Raw genomic sequence first — 22266 nt, 5'->3', positions numbered from 1 at the left:
AGTACTGCTATCAGCGATAGGCAGTACTGCTATCAGCGATTGGCAGTACTGCTATCAGCGAGTGACAAGTCTGCTGTCAGCGATTGACAGTACTGCTGACGGGTTGACAGTACTGCTGACAGCTATTGGCAGTATTGCTGTCAGCGATTGGCAGTACTGCTATCAGCGATTGACAGTATTGCTATCAGCGATTGACAGTACTGCTGAGAGCGATTGGCAGTACTGCTGACAGGGATTGACAGTACTGCTATCAGCGATTGGCAGTACTGCTGTCAGCGATTGACAGTACTGCTGAGAGCGATTGTCAGTACTGCTGTCAGCGATTGGCAGTACTGCTATCAGCGATTGGCAAGTACTGCTATCAGCGACAGACAAGTCTACTATCAGCGATTGACAGTATTGCTGTCAGCGATTGACAGTATTGCTGTCAGCGATTGACAGTACTGCTGACAGCGATTGGTAGTACTGGTATAAGCGATTGGCAGTACTGCTATCAGCGATTGACAGTAATGCTATCAGCGATTGGCAGTACTGCTATGAGAGACAGACAAGTCTGCGGTCAGCGATTGACAGTTATGCTATCAGCGATTGGCAGTACTGCTGACAGCGATTGACAGTACTGCTATCAGCGATTGGCAGTACTGCTGACAGCGATTGGCAGTACTGCTATCAACGATTGGCAGTACTGCAGACAGCGATTGACAGTACTGCTATCAGCGATTGGGAGTGATGCTATCAGCGACTGACAAGTCTGCTGTCAGCGATTGACAGTATTGCTGACAGGGGTTGATAGTACTGCTGAAAGCGATTGGAAGTACTGCTGACAGCGATTGGCAGTACTGCGATCAGCGATTGACAGTACTGCTATCAGCGATTGACAGTACTACTATCAGTGATTGGCAGTACTGCTGACAGCGATTGGCAGTACTGCTATCAGCGATTGACATTACAGTCCTGTCAGCGATTGGCTGTACTGCTATGAGAGATTGACAAGTCTGCTGTCAGCGATTGACAGTATTGCTGTCAGCGATTGACAGTATTGCTGTCAGCGATTGACAGTACTGCTGTCAGCCATTGATGGTACTGCTGACAGCGATTGGCAGTACTGCTATCAACAACTGACAAGTCTTCTGTCAGCGATTGACAGTATTGCTGACAGCAATTGACAGTACTGCTGACAGCGATTGACATTACTGCTATCAGCGATTGGCAGTACTGCTATCAGGGATTGACAGTACTGCTATCAGCGATTGACAGTACTGCTGTCAGCGGTTGACAGTACTGCTATCCGTGATTGGCAGTACTGCTGACAGCGATTGGCAGTACTGCTATCAGCGATTGACAGTACTGCTATCAGCGATTGACAGTACTGCTATCAGCGATTGGCAGTACTGCTATGAGAGACTGACAAGTCTGCTGTCAGCGATTGGCAGTACTGCTGACAGCGATTGGCAGTACTGCTATCAGCGATTGGCAGTACTGCTATCAGCGATTGGCAGTACTGCTATCAGCGATTGACAGTACTGCTATCAGCGATTGGCAGTACTGCTATCAGCGAGTGACAAGTCTGCTGTCAGCGATTGACAGTACTGCTGACGGGTTGACAGTACTGCTGACAGCGATTGGCAGTACTGCTGACAGCGATTGGCAGTACTGCTATCAGCAATTGACAGTACTGCTGTCAGCGATTGGCAGTACTGCTATCAGCGATTCGCAGTACTGCTATCAGCGATTGACAGTATTGCTATCAGCCATTGGCAGTACTGCTATCAGCGATTGACAGTATTGCTATCAGCCATTGGCAGTACTGCTATCAGCGATTGACAGTATTGCTATCAGCGATTGGCAGTACTGCTATGAAAGACTGACAAGTCTGCTGTCAGCGATTGATAGTACTGCTGTCAGCGATTGGCAGTACTGCTATCAGCGATTGACAGTACTGCTATCAGCGATTGACAGTACTGCTATCAGCGATTGGCAGTACTGCTATGAGAGACTGACAAGTCTGCTGTCAGCAATTGACAGTACTGCTGTCAGCAATTGGCAATACTGCTATCAGCGATTGGCAGTACTGCTATGAGAGACTGACAAGTCTGCTGAAAGCGATTGACAGTATTGCTGTCAGCGATTGACAGTACTGCTATCAGCGATTGGCAGTACTGCTATGAGAGATTGACATGTCTGCTGTCAGCGATTGGCAGTATTGCTGTCAGCGATTGACAGTACTGCTGTGAGCCGTTGACAGTACTGCTGTGAGCCGTTGACAGTACTGCTGACAGCGATTGGCAGTACTGCTGACAGCAATTGGCATTACTGCTATCAGCGATAGGCAGTACTGCTGACAGCGATTGACATTACTTCTATCAGCGATTGGCAGTACTGCTATCAGCGATTGACAGTACTGCTATCAGCGATTGGCAATACTGCTATCAGCGAGTGACAAGTCTGCTGTCAGCGATTGACAGTACTGCTGACAGGGGTTGACAGTACTGCTGACAGTGATTGGCATTACTGCTATCAGCGATTGACAGTATTGCTATCAGCCATTGGCAGTACTGCTATCAGCGATTGACAGTATTGCTATCAGCGATTGGCAGTACTGCTATGAAAGACTGACAAGTCTGCTGTCAGCGATTGGCAGTACTGCTGTCAGCGATTGGCAGTACTGCTATCAGCGATTGACAGTACTGCTATCAGCGATAGGCAGTACTGCTATGAGAGACTGACAAGTCTGCTGTCAGCGATTGGCAGTACTGCTGACAGCGATTGGCAGTACTGCTATCAGCGATTGACAGTACTGCTATCAGCGATTGGCAGTACTGCTATCAGCGAGTGACAAGTCTGCTGTCAGCGATTGACAGTACTGCTGACAGGGGTTGACAGTACTGCTGACAGCGATTGGCAGTACTGCTGACAGTGATTAGCAGTGCTGCTATCAGCAATTGACATTACTGCTGTCAGCGATTGGCAGTACTGCTATCAGCGATTGACAGTATTGCTATCAGCGATTGACAGTATTGCTATCAGCGATTGACAGTACTGCTATCAGCGAATGACAGTACTGCTGTCTGCGGTTGACAGCACTGCTATCAGCGATTGGCAGTACTGCTGACAGCGATTGGCAGTACTGCAATCAGCGATTGGCATTACTGCTATCAGCGAGTGACAAGTCTGCTGTCAGCGATTGACCGTACTGCTGACAGGGGTTGACAGTACTGCTGACAGCGATTGGCAGTACTGCTGACAGTGATTAGCAGTACTGCTATCAGCAATTGACAGTACTGCTGTCAGCGATTGGCAGTACTGCTATCAGCGATTGACAGTATTGCTATCAGCGATTGACAGTACTGGTATCAGCGATTGGCAGTACTGCTATGAGAGACTGACAAGTCTGCTGACAGGGATTGACAGTACTGCTATCAGCGATTGGCAGTACTGCTGACAGCGATTGGCAGTACTGCTATCAGCGATTGACAGTACTGCTGTCTGCGGTTGACAGTACTGCTATCAGCGATTGGCAGTACTGCTATGAGAGACTGACAAGTCTGCTGTCAGCAATTAACAGTACTGCTATCAGCGATTGACAATACTCTCAGCGATTGACAGTACTGCTATCAGCGATTGGCAGAACTGCCGACAGCGATTGGCAGTACTGCTATCAGTGATTGACAGTACTGCTATCAGCGATTGGCAGTACTGCTATGACAGACTGACAAGTCTGCTGACAGGGATTGACAGTACTGCTATCAGCGATTGACAGTACTGCTCTCAGCAATTGACAGTACTGTTGTCAGCGATTGGCAGTACTGCTGACAGTGATTGGCAGTACTGCTATCAGCGATTGACAGTACTGCTGTCAGCGATTGGCAGTACTGCTATGACAAACTGACAAGTCTGCTGTCAGCGATTGACAATACTGCTATCAGCGATTGATAGTACTGCTATCAGCGATTAACAGTACTGCTATCAGCGACTGGAAGTACTGCTATGACAGACTGACAATTCTGCTGATATTGATTGGCAGTACTGCTATCAGCGATTGACAGTAGTGCTGTCAGCGATTGACAGTACTGCTATCAGCGATTGACAGTACTGCTGTCAGCAATTGGCAGTACTGCTATGAGAAACTGACAAGTCTGCTGTCAGCGATTGACAGTACTGCTGACAGGGGTTGACAGTACTGCTGACAGCGATTGGCAGTACTGCTGACAGCGATTGGCAGTACTGCTATCAGCAATTGACAGTACTGCTGTCAGCGATTGGCAGTACTGCTATCAGCGATTGACAGTACTGCTCTCAGCAATTGACAGTACTGTTGTCAGCGATTGGCAGTACTGCTGACAGTGATTGGCAGTACTGCTATCAGCGATTGACAGTACTGCTGTCAGCGATTGGCAGTACTGCTATGACAAACTGACAAGTCTGCTGTCAGCCATTGACAATACTGCTATCAGCGATTGATAGTACTGCTATCAGCGATTAACAGTACTGCTATCAGCGACTGGAAGTACTGCTATGACAGACTGACAATTCTGCTGATATTGATTGGCAGTACTGCTATCAGCGATTGACAGTAGTGCTGTCAGCGATTGACAGTACTGCTATCAGCGATTGACAGTACTGCTGTCAGCAATTGGCAGTACTGCTATGAGAAACTGACAAGTCTGCTGTCAGCGATTGACAGTACTGCTGACAGGGGTTGACAGTACTGCTGACAGCGATTGGCAGTACTGCTGACAGCGATTGGCAGTACTGCTATCAGCAATTGACAGTACTGCTGTCAGCGATTGGCAGTACTGCTATCAGCGATTGACAGTATTGCTAGCAGCGATTGACAGTACTGCTATCAGCGATTGGCAGTACTGCTGTCAGCCTTTGACGGTACTGCTGACAGCGATTGGCAGTACTGCTGACAGCTACTGGCAGTACTGCTATCAATGACTGAGAAGCCTGCTGTCAGCGATTGACAGTATTGATGACAGCAATTGACAGTACTGCGGACAGCGATTGGCAGTACTGCTGACAGCGATTGGCATTATTGCTGACAGCGATTGGCAGTACTGCTGACAGCGATTGGCATTACTGCTGTCAGCGACTGGCAGTACTGCTGTCAGCGGTTGACAGTACTGCTATCAGCAATTGGCAGTACTGCTATCAGCGATTGACAGTACTACTATCAGCGATTGGCAGTACTGCTGACAGCGATTGGCAGTACTGCTATCAGCGATTGACAGTATTGCTATCAGCGATTGGCAGTACTGCTATGAGAGATTGACAAGTCTGCTGTCAGCGATTGACAGCATTGCTGACAGCAATTGACAGTACTGCTGACAGCTATTGGCAGTACTGCTGACAGCAATTGGCATTACTGCTATCAGCGATTGGCAGTACTGCTGACAGCGATTGAAATTACTGCTATCAGCGATTGGCAGTACTGCTATCAGGGATTGACAGTACTGCTATCAGCGATTGACAGTACTGCTGTTAGCGATTGACAGTACTGCTATCAGCGATTGATAGTACTGCTATCAGCGATTGGCAGCACTGCTGATAGCGATTGGCAGTACTGCTGTCAGCGGTTGACAGTACTGCTATCAGCGTTTGGCAGTACTGCTGACAGCGATTGACAGTACTGCTATCAGCGATTGGCAGTACTGCTATGAGAGACTGACAAATCTGCTGTCAGCAATTGACAGTACTGCTGTCAGCAATTGGCAATACTGCTATCAGCGATTGACAGTACTCTCAGCCATTGACAGTACTGCTATCAGCGATTGACAGTACTGCTGTCTGCGGTTGACAGCACTGCTATCAGCGATTGACAGTACTGCTATCAGCGATTGGCAGTACTGCTATGAGAGACTGACAAGTCAGCTGTCAGCAATTGACAGTACTGCTGTCAGCAATTGGCAATACTGCTATCAGCGATTGACAGTACTGCTATCAGCGATTGGCAGTACTGCTGTCAGCGATTGACAGTACTGCTATCAGCGATTGACAGTACTGCTGTCAGCGGTTGACAGTACTGCTATCAGCAATTGACAGTACTGCTGTCTGCGGTTGACAGTACTGCTATCAGCGATTGGCAGTATTGCTATGAGAGACTGACAAGTCTGCTGACAGGGATTGACAGTACTGCTATCAGCGATTGACAGTACTGCTGTCAGCGATTGACAGTACTCTCAGCCATTGACAGTACTGCTATCAGTGATTGACAGTACTGCTGTCTGCGGTTGACAGCACTGCTATCAGCGATTGGCAGTACTGCTGACAGCGATTGGCAGTACTGCTATCAGCGATTGACAGTACTGCTATCAGCGATTGGCAGTACTGCTATGAGAGACTGACAAGTCTGCTGTCAGCAATTGACAGTACTGCTGTCAGCGATTGACAGTACTGCTGTCTGCGGTTGACAGTACTGCTATCAGCGATTGGCAGTACTGCTATGAGAGACTGACAAGTCTGCTGTCAGCAATTGACAGTACTGTTGTCAGCGATTGGAAGTACTGCTATCAGCGATTGACAGTACTGCTATCAGCGATTGGCCGTATTGCTATGAGAGACTGACAAGTCTGCTGACAGGGATTGACAGTACTGCTATCAGCGATTGGCAGTACTGCTATGAGAGACTGACAAGTCTGCTGACAGGGATTGACAGTACTGCTATCAGCGATCGACAGTACTGCTGTCAGCGATTGACAGTACTGCTATCAGCGATTGACAGTACTGCTATCAGCGATTGACAGTACTGCTATGACAGACTGACAAGTCTGCTGTCAGCAATTGACAGTACTGCTGTCAGCGATTGACAGTACTGCTGTCTGCGGTTGACAGTACTGCTATCAGCGATTGGCAGTACTGCTATGACAGACTGACAAGTCTGCTGTCAGCAATTGACAGTACTGTTGTCAGCGATTGGCAGTACTGCTACCAGCGATTGACAGTACTTCTATCAGCGATTGGCAGTACTGCTATGATAGACTGACAAGTCTGCTGACAGGGATTGACAGTACTGCTGACAGCGATTGGCAGTACTGCTATCAGCGATTGACAGTACTGCTATGAGAGACTGACAAGTCTGCTGTCAGCGATTGACAGTACTGCTGTCAGCGATTGACAGTACTGCTGTCAGCGATTGGCAGTACTGCTATCAGCGATTGGCAGCACTGCTATGAGAGACTGACAAGTCTGCTGTCAGCGATTGACAGTACTGCTGTCAGCGATTGACAGTACTGCTGTCAGCGATTGGCAGTACTGCTATCAGCGATTGACAGTACTGCTATCAGTGATTGGCAGTACTGCTATGAGAGACTGACAAGTCTGCTGTCAGCGATTGTCAGTTCTGCTGTCAGCGATTGACAGTACTGCTGTCAGCGATTGGCAGTACTGCTATCAGCGATTGACAGTACTGCTCTCAGCGATTGACAGCACTGCTATCAGTGATTGGCAGTACTGCTATGAGAGACTGACAAGTCTGCTGAGAGCGATTGTCAGTACTGCTGTCAGCAATTGGCAATACTGCTATCAGCGATTGACAGTACTGCTATCACCGATTGGCAGTACTGCTGTCAGCGACTGACAGTACTGCTATCAGCGATTGACAGTACTGCTGTCAGCGATTGACAGTACTTCTATCAGCGATTGACAGTACTGCTGTCTGCGGTTGACAGTACTGCTATCAGCGATTGGCAGTACTGCTATGAGAGACTGACAAGTCTGCTGTCAGCAATTGACAGTACTGTTGTCAGCGATTGGAAGTACTGCTATCAGCGATTGACAGTACTGCTATCAGCGATTGGCAGTATTGCTATGAGAGACTGACAAGTCTGCTGACAGGGATTGACAGTACTGCTATCAGCAATTGACAGTACTGCTATCAGCGATTGACAGTACTGCTGTCTGCGGTTGACAGTGCTGCTATCAGTGATTGGCAGTACTGCTATGAGAGACTGACAAGTCTGCTGTCAGCAATTGACAGTACTGTTGTCAGCGATTGACAGTACTGCTATCAGCGATTGACAGTACTGCTGTCAGCGATTGACAGTACTGCTGTCTGCGGTTGACAGTACTGCTATCAGCGATTGGCAGTACTGCTATGACAGACTGAAAAGTCTGCTGTCAGCAATTGACAGTACTGTTGTCAGCGATTGGCAGTACTGCCATCAGCGATTGACAGTACTTCTATCAGCGATTGGCAGTACTGCTATGATAGACTGACAAGTCTGCTGACAGGGATTGACAGTACTGATGACAGCGATTGGCAGTACTGCTATCAGCGATTGACAGTACTGCTATCAGCGATTGGCAGTACTGCTATGAGAGACTGACAAGTCTGCTGTCAGCGATTGACAGTACTGCTGTCAGCGATTGACAGTACTGCTGTCAGCGATTGGCAGTACTGCTATCAGCGATTGGTAGTACTGCTATGAGAGACTGACAAGTCTGCTGTCAGCGATTGACAGCACTGCTGTCAGCGATTGACAGTACTGCTGTCAGCGATTGGCAGTACTGCTATCAGCGATTGACAGTACTGCTATCAGCGATTGGCAGTACTGCTATGAGAGACTGACAAGTCTGCTGTCAGCGATTGACAGTACTACTGTCAGCGATTGACAGTACTGCTGTCAGCGATTGGCAGTACTGCTATCAGCGATTGGCAGTACTGCTATGAGAGACTGACAAGTCTGCTGTCAGCGATTGACAGTTCTGCTGTCAGCGATTGACAGTACTGCTGTCAGCGATTGGCAGTACTGCTATCAGCGATTGACAGTACTGCTCTCAGCGATTGACAGCACTGCTATCAGCGATTGGCAGTACTGCTATGAGAGACTTACAAGTCTGCTGAGAGCGATTGTCAGTACTGCTGTCAGCGATTGGCAGTATTGCTGTCAGTGATTGATAGCACTGCTGTCTCCGATTGCCAGTACTGCTGTCAGCGATTGATAGCACTGCTGTCTGCGATTGGCAGTACTGCTGTCAGTGATTGACAGTACTGCATTAATGACCGCTATTCCTGATTGACAGTACTGCTATACCATGGTATTCAAGTATATAAAACAATCACTCAAACCTTTTCAGATTGAAGGTCTCAATGGGGACTTAAAAAAAAAGTGAAAAATGCAAAAAAACACATATTTAAAAACCACATTAATTGTCCCTTCAATTCCCCAGTTAAAAATACAGAAATTTTAAAAAATCTACATATTTAGTTTTGCCACATTCATAAAAGTCTATTAATATTTAAAACAGTAACCTGTACAGGTACATTCACCAAAAAGGCAATACAAAACCTAGTATGCAGCCTGAAATTATACCAATAAAATCTACAGCTCAGCGTGCAAAATACAAGCCCTCATATAGTTTTGGAAAATGGCAGCATACACCAAATTGCATTTTTTTTTTACAAAGTTCAGTTTTTATTTCAGCTGCTGAAATAGTAAGGGTATGTGCATACGTCAATGGAACCTTTGCGGATTTTTCCGTACCTGTTTTTGAAAATCCGCAGGTAAACCGCACTGCGGGTTACCTGCAGAATTACCGCGTTTTCTTTGCGGATTTTGTGCAGATTCTACCTGCTTTTTTACACCTGTGGATTCCTACTATGGAGCAGGTGTAAACCGCAGCGTAATCCGCACAAAGAATTGACATGCTGTGGAATAAACAACGCAGCTTTCCGTGCGTTTTTTTCCGCAGCATGGGCACTGCGGATTTTGTTTCCCATAGGTTTACATTGTACTGTAAACACATGGAAAACTGCTGCGAATCCGCAGCGCCCAATCCGCTGCGGATCCGCAGCAAAATCCACGTGTGCACATACCCTAAAAGACAAAACTATGCATGAATGGCAGCTCAATAATGGTAGCGACCTGCAGAATTATGTCGACAAGGTCATTTTTACCACACAATGCCACAAAAATAAACCCTCAAAACTGATGGAGTTGTGTTTTATTCATCATTTCTCCTCACTAGCATTTTTTTCCCATTTCTCAGTTCATAATATGTTAAAATGAATGTCAATAACTCGTCCCACAAAAAAGCAAGTCCACATATGGCTATGTAGATGGAAAAATAAAAACTTTGTGGCTCTTTAATTAAAGAAATGGAAAAACAAAAGCGAAAACACAAAAGGAAAATTAAAGGGTAAAAAACAATGCTATAAGTCTGTATGTAATCAATTTAAAGCCACTATTGAAAAGGTGTAATGTACAGCTGATATAGGAAATATATAGATCATTGGTTTATATTTTGCCTCTTTTTAGGATCCATTTCCAGTTTTGACTAATAGACAAGTGCATGCTCAAATGCAAGAAATGAAATCTTTTTGACAGGTTTTTGATGTGAGAAACAAAGTATGGCATACTTTATTGTCAGTGGCATGGAGAGAAAGGACAACAAAGAGCATAGGAGGGCTCGAATGAACGAGCACTCCTGTATATGGGAATGCTGGCGAGATGGGAACACTTTGTCACTTTTTTGGACATTTTATTATCATGCCACATTAACTAGTAATGGTGCCGGTTATGCCGTCCTTTGTGATAAGTTCAAAATAGTAAAAGGAGACTTTCTGAATCCACAGCATCACATCACTGAATTTTGCATCAACTAATTGAATGCTGTCCTACATTTTCTTTTTTTTGTCAAAATGGCTGACATCACAGAAAAGCAGTGTTGCTGTAGATACACTACTGTGATTTCTTCAGGCACGTATCATTTATATTTGTAACCGATGATAACCAGATCTAGATCTCTGGAAAAGTGTAATGGAGACATTTTGGGAGAAGCAAGAATATTACAAATGTCACATATGTCATCATTAGTCCTTAGCACCAGTAAATGTTTGTATAGATGGGGAAATCTGTTTTATTCCTATAAGGACTTGTTCACACGACTGTATTTTAGGTCCAAGTACAAAATGGACAGCACAGGTACAAAATGGACAGCACTCGGACCAATGTTTTTCTATAGGGCGCTGCAGAGGAGCGATTTTTTTTTCTGAATGTGAAAAACATGGCAGCATGCACAAGTTTATTCTAAAAATGGTATGAGACTCGCCCATTCAGGTCTATAGGGGCGCAAATCAGATGCCATACCGAGCCACAGTATAACATCTGATTTTTTAGGGATATATTTCAATTCTGTACCTTAGGAAACTGTAAATGGTTAATAGACGTTGCTGTAAAAAACAGATTGTTTATGGATGATAAGTGAGAAAAAAATCGTCACACTTTTCTAAGTCTACGTTCACATTAGCGTTCGGCGCCGCAGCGGCGCCGCATGCGTCATGCGCCCCTATATTTAACATGGGGGCGCATGGACATGCGTTGTGCTGCGTTTTGCGACGCATGCGTTTTTATGGCCGCAAACGTTGGGCGCAGAGAACGCAGCAAGTTGCATTTTTTTTGCGTCCAACTTTCAGCAAAAAAGGACGCATGTTGCGTTTTTGTTTGCGTTGTGCGTTGCGTCGCCGACGCAGCGGCGCACAACGCAAATGTGAACGTAGCCTAAGTGATTTTTTATACCTACTCTTGGACACATATCTATTTCTCAGGCTATGTTCACACTGATTTTTTTTTTTTTACGAGTTCAAAGGTGAGTTGCTTCAAGAAACAATATTTTTTTAGGGACATTTTTATCTGAAGAGGTTTAGAAGAGATTTAGATGAGTTTTTTGAGAGGTTTACTTCAAAATCTATTAAAAAAATGTCATGCACTTTTTCACCTTTCAGTAGTTTTTCAAATTTTGAGGAAAAAATGTTGAGGAGAAAAAAATGTTGAGGAGAAAAAATTTAAAAAATCTCCTCATGTGAAACACAAAGTGGAGATGACGAGTTGTGAGGTGAATTTTGGAGGATTATCTGTCAGTGAATGTATCTATAACCTGAGAAATCCCATATTTGCTGCAGAACTGTATCTATGACAGAAAACTGACTGGATGTCATCGCTTCTCTACGTATTAAGGCATACTTGGCTCATGGGTGCCACGCACAGGACAAATGTCACTCTGCCATGTGTCACAGGCATGTAAGGAGAGGATGCAGGAGTGGCGGGAATTCCTGTTTTTCAGACTCCCCCCCACCACCACCAAGGCTGAAGTAGCACTATGGCCATGTTTGCATGATAACACATCGGCAGCTCAGCGGGGGACCAAGTGTATTCAAACCAATTGAAACAAAAGTTTATTGCATACGAATAGATAAAGAATTCCATGGTGACAAGAAAGTTGATACCATGAGCCCCCCAGAGTGCCGGCCAATCACAGAGCGGGATTCAAACACTACCCCGCCCAGAACCTGGAGACTCAGGGTATAAAGCTGTCACCTAAGGTCCTGAGATTTCAGAACGATCACAATCTGTGACTGATTTCACCTGAGCCCCAGGACTAAGGACCTCCATAACTACAGACCACCTGACTAAAGACTTCCAGGATCAAGGATCCAAGAACCCAGTGAGACCTGAGCATCTGCTACGTCCCATCTCGTAAGTATACTTCTTCCTTACACTGTCACAGTGAGCTTGTACCAATGCTGTGATGGGGCAGTTGTCCCTGCCAGTGGGAGGCTGGTGGGACAAACATGTGTGGGAATGTTTCTGAAAGGTTCGGGATTAGAGATGCTGTGACTTTTCTGATTCACTTTCTTGTTAGACTGTTGTCATGTTGTCAGTAATTCCTGTGCAGCCACTCTGATGGGGAACAATTGATTCTGATCTGCTCCTCCACAAATAGTGAGGAGATAAGCATGGTGGCAAGTGTTTCTTGTGGGTGTTAGGTCCAGACCTGGGTGATCGGCTGAACAAAGACCACACAAGAAACTTTGCAGCCTGTGATGTCTCCCTACCTGCCCCTGCAGATTGGGGGCTGTGCTTTATTGGAGAGTCTGAAGTGACAGCTGGAGGGAGAGGGAGGAGGGGAGACTCTACAAGTTCCTGTTTCTCTTTGAAACAAAGAAACAGTCTGTCAGTGAGGAAAAGTTTACTTTGAAGGATCCATTTAGAGGGGATCCCGCACCCCACATAGTACAGAGTGGCCCTGTACTATGGAAGTGATGAGTGAGTATGGAGTGGGCACAATGGGTGATGGACTGTATGGACTCCCTAGTAAGTACAGTGCTGTCTATGCCATGTGCTGATCTTGTCTTTGTTTCCATGTGCTGATTTTGACCCTGTGATGAGTGGTGTGGTTTGTTTAGTACTTGCTCTCTGTGGCTTTAAATCACGTGTCTTTGAGTATTGCTGCTGTGGCACTTGTGTGATCCATCTGCTGATGGCTGGGATGCAGCAGGTAAATGGCTGTATCCTGTGTCCACATGCCCATGCCCTGCTCACGTACTCAGCCCTCCTCCCCCCATCTTTTTTGGAAAGGAGGGGATGATGGGGGGAAACATCCATTTGCTTTGCCTTTGGATTTGTGGGAAGGTCTTTGCTCTATTCTGCTTGTTTTGGAGGGAGAAGGCTTCATTCTTTGCATTTGAACAGACACAGGCTGGGGGTCTTCAGCCTATTGTCTTATATGCAAAGGATTGTTTGGAGACTTGAAAACAGTCATCCTCTGGCTCATCACCATTTTTGTATTAGTTTTTAGCCAATGTCCATACTGTGACAGCAAACAGATCCTCATGCTGATGTTTTTCCACTTTTCTATGTATTGATTATATGTTAACTGCTATATTGTATCCTTTCGTGCAAATGACAGATTTGTTGCAGAAGTTTCAGCAACTAGAAATCAGTGCTGTTTATATGAAGGGGGTTATTACTTTTGCAGGAAGCCAAAGAATTTTTACAAGCCCCATTCAAATAAATGGACAGTTTTTTTCTAAAAAAAAGAAGCAGATTTCTCTAATAAGATATGTTACAAATGTGCTTATTTTCACGAGTACTATAGTTAGTCTTTAAGCAAAAAAACAGATCTGTTTCAAAATGATGAAACCTGGCTATTTAATGAATCCGTTTTCTATAGACATCAATGGTAAAAAAAACAAACTGGCAAAACATTTCCAATTTGGGGAGAACCCCAAATAAACCCTCACTAGAAGACCATAAAATGTAACTTTTATTTCTATTAATTAAAATAAAGTATATACAAAGGGTATAAAATGTTTTGTCCCTAATCTGTCTCAGAAGTCTGCAGTTATTTTATGCAGTATTCCTGCTGATTTATATTTCTAAAGTGTATAGCACTTGGTATGTGTGTAGCACCCGGTATGCTAATACATATTGGCAGAATAGGGCAACAATTTTAGCATTAAGCCTATGTGAAACATGTCGGGGGACAGGAATACTGTATAAAATAACTGCAGACTTCTGAGATAGATTAGGGACAAAACGTTTTATACCCTTTGTATTTTCTTTATTTTAATAGAAATAAAAGTAATGGTCCTCTAAAGGCAGTTTATTTGGGATTCTCCCCAATCTGGAAATGAGATATATACATCGCCTTAGGCTCTGTTCACATGTACAGTAATCATTCATTAGAACGGATGAATCAGCAATCCATTGTCAAAAAAGTTGTGCTAAGTAAAATTGATTTCAACTGTATCTGTTTTTAGCACTGAAGTCTATGGAAAACAGATCTGTTAAATAGCCATCCGTTTTTTGCTTACTGGATCAGTTTCAAACGCATGGCTATTTAGCAAATCCATTAGATTTTAATGTAAAAAAAAAAATGTATACAGTTGAAATAATTTTTTAGGGTTTTTTTTTTTTTGTCTGGTCAACTTGTTTGTCAATTGCTGCTGGATCTGTTCTAGCTGATTACTGGTAATTCTGGCTGCGGCTAAATCCACTCTCCCCATGGGGAATACAGGAATGCTCAGCTAAGATGCTGTCTAGGAGTCTGGGGGAGTAAGGAAGATAACTGTCAGTCGAGCCAATGGTTTTCAATATTTTTGTATGGCCAGCCTTTATACTGTGACAGTCAACCAATGAGTGTTTGTCTATAGCTACTTATTATAGGAGTCCTATGAGGTTAATAGTTTACATACTTCTATTTTCAACTAATTTTTTTTATTTCTTCCCATGTTTTATGGCTTATGCACATGATATTGCCTTTCAGGACCCATATCTATCAAATATTTCCTTTAGATATGTCATATGTCTTTGATTGAAGGAAGTCTTTTTTTTGTTCAGCATATTTGGACTATTGACTCCATATGTCCAGCCTAAGCAACCTAGAATTACCTCTTCAAGTAGCTATCATCACTATTTGGAATGGGGGAGGGGGTCTACCAATGAGGAGAGGTGAGAAGAGGAATGTGTTAATGAAACAAGGTGGCTTCTTCCCAGAGTACATAGACAATGCTAAGTAGGAAGACCCTTATGTGTAAATGAAGCCCTTCACCACTCTCTGGAAAAGGCCATTTTCAGGAAGTAACCGGACTCCTGTAGTGCAGTGATGTCTTTCAATCCCGGTAGATTGTTCATGACGGCCATTTCTACACTATATAAACCATACATTTTGCATGCTGTGTATATCTCTACCATTGTTTGACCCAATGTGTCTCACCACAGGACCAATTATGGCCAAGATAAAGGATTGTATCCCGACTGACAGTGAGCATGACAGCATGGAGCTGGAAGTTCCCGGGTCAAAGAGGAAGCGCAGAGGAAATCTCCCGAAAGAGGCTGTGAAAGTCCTACGCGACTGGCTTTATGAGCACAGACACAATGCATATCCCTCAGACACGGAGAAAGATATGCTATCTCTCCAGACTCGGCTCACAGGGCTCCAGGTACGACCCCAAACATTTCTTGTATATAAATAGCCACTGAGATAGGTTCTCCTTCGAAGCCAGTTTTTTAGGGTGGTTGGATAATAATGACACAATAGTGGTGGTAGGTGGGTGGGGGGTATCAAAATTGGATTTCTGGAACCTGTCAATGCTTTTGTACTTGTTGCAAAAAGAAAAATTGAAAGAAAAATGATTTGCCCCCTTGAATAGTGCCTCTCTTGACTTTGGTATTGCAGCGTGGCCTTATTCCCTTACATGGGGCTGCTCTGCAATACTCTTAATAATGCTCTTTGATATAGTGGGGGGCACAGTTTTGATAATATATGGTGTGGGTCAGGCAATAAGTCTTAGCAGTGCTTTCTATATCTCATACACCCCTTGAAATACTATAATTGTTTGATCATGTAAGGGTTCAGCTGATCGTTTTCTCTTTTCACATGTAGATTTGCAACTGGTTTATAAATGCTCGGAGACGGACCTTGCCGGACATGCTGCGTAAGGATGGTAAAGACCCTAACCAGTACACAATCTCTCGGAAGGGAAACAAGAACCTCGAGTCTCCTCCAGTCCAGCATCGACCATTTGCATTCTCACAGATGGAGCACCATACCATACCTGGTATGCTGGTTGTCCCCACTATGGCTGGTAACATACTGCCTTTGATCTGCCCTGTTGGACAACCGTTTCATACTTTCGCTACAGTGAGTCCCGATGTCGCTGTGCAGGATGTGGCCCAAGACATTAAAGCTGAATGTTCATCTCCAGAACCGTCCACATCTCCAAAACAGCCCATCAAGAAAAGACGCTGCCATTCACCAGTTGAAGATTCAACAGATGCTGATGTAACACTTTCTCCTTCAGACTTTGAGGATTGTGAAAACATCAGCCCATTGGATATCCTGGCGATGGTAGCCACCAAAGAATTAAATTGCTTACTGAGAGCTGAAAAGGCCAAGCGTGATGCTGAGAGATGTTCTGGCGGCCAGCATCCAGATTCACCTTCCAAGGACAATGGATACACCGTGTAATTCCTTTGCTTCTAACTAATCCTTGAGGTGTTTTTCCTTTGCCATTTGTAGAATAATGTTGATTACCTCAATGACAGACCAAGCCAGGATGGAACTGACTCTTTACTATTTGCAAAGAATGCACAAACCCTCATCCTTTTTGTGGGGGCTCTTTGCAAAGAGGTGAAATGGCAGGTCATAATCTAATCAATTTTTTTCTCTTTTTTTTTATGGACTTTAAGTACTTAGGTTTACATTACATATTGAACCCTCAGCTGCTTTTTCTGCAGCTGGGACATATAATGGAGCATAGGCACCTTGGAACACTGCAGGTGGGGTGGGCATGTTATTTGAACCCTTACAGCATAGTGTTCTGCAAATATGCTACTACCCCCCCTCTGCACTTTATTGATCATGGCTCATCCGGCAATGTAACAACTATGGCTGATGCTAGGAGAAGGTCACTTGCACGTGGCTATAACCCAGCCTTCTCTGACATGCTCGGCATCTTTATCATACATTGCCGTTTGGTTATTAAGTGTTTGATGGGTAGGAGGGGTGACTCATTCTCATTAATTGAGTTCCTTCTAGACATTGTTTACTTAGAATTTTATTTCAAGGTTTTTGATACTGTGAATCAGTGGCGTAACTACAAAGTTATGGGCCCCGGTGCGAACTTTCGAATGGGCACACCCCGCCAAAATATTTTGCACCCAAATCCACATCCTGCCCACGATCCTGCCCCATCTACCTCCACATTCTGCCCCATCTGACTCCACATTCTGCCCCATCTGACTCCACATTCTGCCCCATCTGACTCCACATTCTGCCCCATCTGACTCCACATTCTGCCCCATCTGACTCCACATTCTGCCCCATCTGACTCCACATTCTGCCCCATCTGACTCCACATTCTGCCCCATCTGACTCCACATTCTGCCCATCTGTCTCCACATTCTGCCCATCTGACTACATTCTGCCCCATCTGACTCCACATTCTGCCCCATCTGACTCCACATTCTGCCCCATCTGACTCCACATTCTGCCCCATCTATCTCCACATTCTGCCCCATCTGTCTCCACATTCTGCCCCATCTGACTCCACATTCTGCCCCATCTGTCTCCACATTCTGCCTCATCTGTCTCCACATTCTGCCTCATCTGTCTCCACATTCATGCTCATCTGACTCCACATTCTTCCCCATCTGTCTCCACATTCTGCCCCATCTGACTCCATATCTCACCAGAACAGCAGGAACCGGAAATCTGCTGCTGGCTGATACCAGAGAACACGAGCTGCACACAACCAGGACTGAGCTGCTGCTGAGAACTGAAGGACCTGTGGTGACATCATCGTCATGTAATCAGGAGGCGGAGCCGATACTGTGAAGGACCTATGATAATGATGATGTCACCTCAGGTCCTTCAGCCCTTCCTTTCTAACAGTTCAGGTGTCGGCTGCTGATCTGATGTGTGCGCCTGGCAGGTCAGGTGGAGGGCAGGTCTGTATGTTGCAGTGCGGGAGGAATCACCTGCAAGGCAACAGTTTTTAACTTTTTGCTGGTGTCGGCGTGCCTCTGACCTGCCGGGCCCCTGACTGCCCCGGGCCCGGTCGCAGTGGCGACTGCTGCGACCGTGGTAGTTACGCCCCTGCTGTGAATATTATTTGCTGTACTATGACTTTAAAGTATTCAGTATGTACTACAGATTTTTTTTCCTTTATTTTTGCATTCCAGTGTGATTGGCATTTTTTGCCAAATCTATTATCCCATGAGGAATAGAAAAAAACAGTATTATTTAAAAATATTTTCCATTTGCTTGAGAGATGCCTGTCTTCGGTTCTCATAGGATTAAAGAATTATTTTAAAAAAAAATATTTGTATTTTTTTAATTTGAGGTAAAATACTGACCACATGACAAGGCCTTGAACAATTGATTTTTTTTTTGTGTATGATTACTTTAATAGTATAACCACTAGATGGCGCAATAATACAAACCTCAATTTTTCCAAGTACTTTTTTTTACCATGAGGGCTCTCTGCAATGTACAGCTCTACTTTTCCTTTTCACCCTTCCCCCGTTTATTATATTTTATATTACGTAACCGTGGAGAAATCCAAAAATTTTAAGCTAGATAGAGCTTGTTCCTATTTTATTGTTTTTTTAGCATACATTTTTTTTAAAACCTATTTGTGCACTTTTTATATGGTGAATAATATACTTTTATGTAAATGTTTCATATGTGCGTCTTGCGCTTATGAAAACACAAACTACAATCTTACCTCTTTCTATATTTAAGCAAAAAATAAGTGCCTTAAATGATTTCCAAAGGCCTTTTTTGTCTGTGCGCTGTAATGTAATGTGATTGCATGAAATGTAGGACCCTTAAGTCATAGCCAGTACTCTCCACTTTGCTGTATATACGATTTTTTATGGAAAAGTGTCTTTTATTGATTGAAATCTGAGCGTAGATTTACAGATGAGTCTTCATTTTCATGGACATCTGGATTTTATACACCCAATGACATGTAAGAAGTAAAAGGCACTTTAGTGCTGAGAAAATCCTTACCTTTCTTGGAGAAATCTGTTTTTCAGTGCATTTTAAGTGCAGAGGGGCGGTCACTGCAATTACAGCTCTCCTGCCTCTTTCCCTGTTCCCTGGCCACTGCCTGCCTCCTGTCCCTGGCATACAGGCCACTGACCTGACCACTGGAGACAGGAGGCAGGGAGTAGACCAGAGGTGTCAAACTGCATTCCTCGAGGGCCGCCAACAGGTCATGTTTTCAGGATTTCCTTGTATTGCACAGGTGATAATTTAATCACCTGCACAGAATGATTCCAGCGCCTTGTGGAATGCTAAGGAAATCCTGAAAACATGACCTGTTGGCGGCCCTCGAGGAATGCAGTTTGACACCTCTGGAGTAGACACAAGAGATCAAGAGAGCTGCATGTGCATTCTCCCAACACTACTGCACTTGCAGTTCATTAACATACAATTTCAACTGGATTTCTCTAAAACTGCAATTTCTACAAGAAAGCTAAGGACTTACTCGGCATTAAAGCGCCTTTAAAACATACCATTAATTTGGGATATAAAATCCTGGTTACTGTGGGAAGCCATTTCTGTACATCTCCTGTATGGGCAATTCTTGGGCACTTTTTAAAGCAACCGAGCACTTTTTAAAGCCAGAGGCTCGATATAAAAACAAGAAATTGCTCTATCATGGTTTGAATTAGACATTACTTTCCCCCGCTGTCTGAATATACACAATACATGAATATACAGTATTCACTTTTTTTTTATTTATAAAAACTTTACCAAAAATGTGAGTTTCTATATAAATGATTGTTCAGAAAGTGGAACAGTTGTCATAGGTTCTCCATTTTTAGCAAGTCAATGTCTTGTGATAAAAAGTGGAGAGACCTTTTTTAAATGTGAGTAATTACAGTTTTTAACTCAAATTGTTTCCTTCTTTATCTTATCAAAATGGCATCTTTTTCTGATTTTGGAGCACCATTTATTTTTTCAGTTATCTAGTATACATTGTGCAGCAAATATGCTAGAACGTGGTATAATTGAAAAAGTAAATGTTTAAGCTTCATGAGACAATTGAACTTTGAGTTTGTATGTGTGTATTCTAACTTATATAGAATTAAATGTATAGTAGATACCGAAGAATGAATTTTGTGGGTAGGCTAGTAAATGTAATTGTTACATGTTGGTTGCTGCTGCACTTCAATGGTACTCACTTAAAATACAATTTTCTGTATTTTCTGTATTTTTTTGTTTGTTGTTTTAATTACTTTGGATTGAAATAAAGATTTTCATACTTAAATATTCTCTGTCATTATTTTAGCAGATCTTTATTAAAGGGACTCTGTCACCTCAATTTGGCGGGATATTAAAATGAGTTGTTACCGGTCAGATGGGTGGCGTATCCTCGTAATTTCTCCACCCCGTTCGTCCCTTTTTTCCACAATAGTTTAGTGCATAAGAGTATGCGTTCGCCATAGTTGGCGCGTGCGCCTGCAGTCTTCGGTGGTGCACGCGCATACTGCCCTACTGCGGGCAAAGCCGAAAACATTACTGTGCAATGCGCCCGTGTACTATGTTTCGGAACATAGTGCTCAGGCGCATGCGCAGTAATGCTTTTCGGCTTTGCCCGCAGTAGGGCAACTATGGCGCACGCATACTCTTATGCACTAAGCTAAAAGTGCATCCACAAACTACAACATAAATGTAGGATATCTAGGAAGCTCTGAGTGGTCACTAACCTTCAGATCATTTGATCTCATTTGTTAATGTACTTACTACAGTAGAATTAGGGTGCATGTCCATGTTCCGTAATGATTGAGCTTTGGACAGAGCGGAAACCCTAATCCGCCCAAAGCGCCGCCCCCTTCTGTACTCGCGGTGATTCCGGATGTGTTCAGTGAACACATCCGGATTCACCACACCCCACACATAGGGCCCTGTGATTTACCTTGCGGCGACAAAGCGTCGCCGCCAGGTAAACAGACATGCCTCATTCTAAAAAGACACACCGCATGTCCGTTAACGCAGGGCCGCCGGATGCGTGTTCGCAAGCATAGTGGAGACGGGATTTCATAAAATCCCCTCCACTATGCTGTAACATCTGGCCACTGTGGGTTGAACGCTGCGGCTGTACAATCCGCAGCTAATCTGGATGTATTCCTGAACGTGGACACATACCCTTTTGCCCACAGATTTATTTCTCAGGATTGCAACAATGGAAGAGCTATTCCATTGGGATTCACAAATGTTATATATGTAGTTGTCTGTTCTAAAGGGGCAACACACTAACTTGCCATTGAAGCAAAGCCAGTAAACTTGAAGGGCACCAATGACCATATTGAAGATCACTCCTATGCTTCACTCCGAAGCCTGTTTTCACCTTCCTAACTGGGCCAACTTTTTCCATTCTGACCGCTGTCACTTTATGTGGTCATAACTCTGGAACGCTTCAGTGGATCCCACTGATTCTGAGAGTTTTTTGTGACATATTGTACTTCATGATAGTCGTAAAATTTAGCAATTTTCAAACTTTTAACTTTTGTGCCCTTCAGTCATGTCACACAAAATAGGTAATAAAAAACATTTCCCACATGTCTACTTTACATCAGCATAATTTTGATGCATCATTTATTTTGTTAAAGCATTATATGGGTTAAAAGTTGACCAGTGATTTCTCATTTTTACAACAAACTACCCACTAACACGCTGTTACCCTCCCTTCCTTTGAGGTGCACTGTATGCCCCTCCAACTGGCTGTCATTTACCACCCCCCCAGGGCCAGCCACTACCTTTCCTATCTCTCATTTCCACCTTCAGCCTCAATCAATGGTCTTCTGCAGCCACTCAGAAAGATGGCCACATACTGGACCTCATCTTCAACCGCCTCTGCCCCCTATTAACCTCTCTAACTCACCTCTCCCTCTTTCTGACCACAACCTACTTACACTCTCTTCACTCTCCTCCACAATTCCCACCCCACAAACTTGCACACCCTTGCAG

The 22266-nt window shown here is 44.2% G+C and overlaps 1 protein-coding gene across 1 annotated transcript; it reads left to right on the top strand.

The window, feature by feature from the left end:
• Positions 1–12964: 12964 nt before the first annotated feature.
• On the top strand, positions 12965–20470 carry TGIF2 (TGFB induced factor homeobox 2). Its single transcript, XM_077257619.1, has 3 exons — positions 12965–13094; positions 15504–15724; positions 16168–20470. The coding sequence occupies exons 1-3, from the start codon at positions 13034–13036 to the stop codon at positions 16750–16752; spliced, it is 867 nt and encodes a 288-aa protein (XP_077113734.1). The 5' UTR covers positions 12965–13033; the 3' UTR covers positions 16753–20470.
• Positions 20471–22266: the final 1796 nt, after the last annotated feature.

Source organism: Ranitomeya variabilis, chromosome 4 (assembly GCF_051348905.1).
Source record: "Ranitomeya variabilis isolate aRanVar5 chromosome 4, aRanVar5.hap1, whole genome shotgun sequence".
Classification (NCBI taxonomy): Eukaryota; Metazoa; Chordata; class Amphibia; order Anura; family Dendrobatidae; genus Ranitomeya; species Ranitomeya variabilis.
Note: the sequence above shows the minus strand (reverse complement) of the source record. Positions and strands in the feature narration are given on the sequence as shown.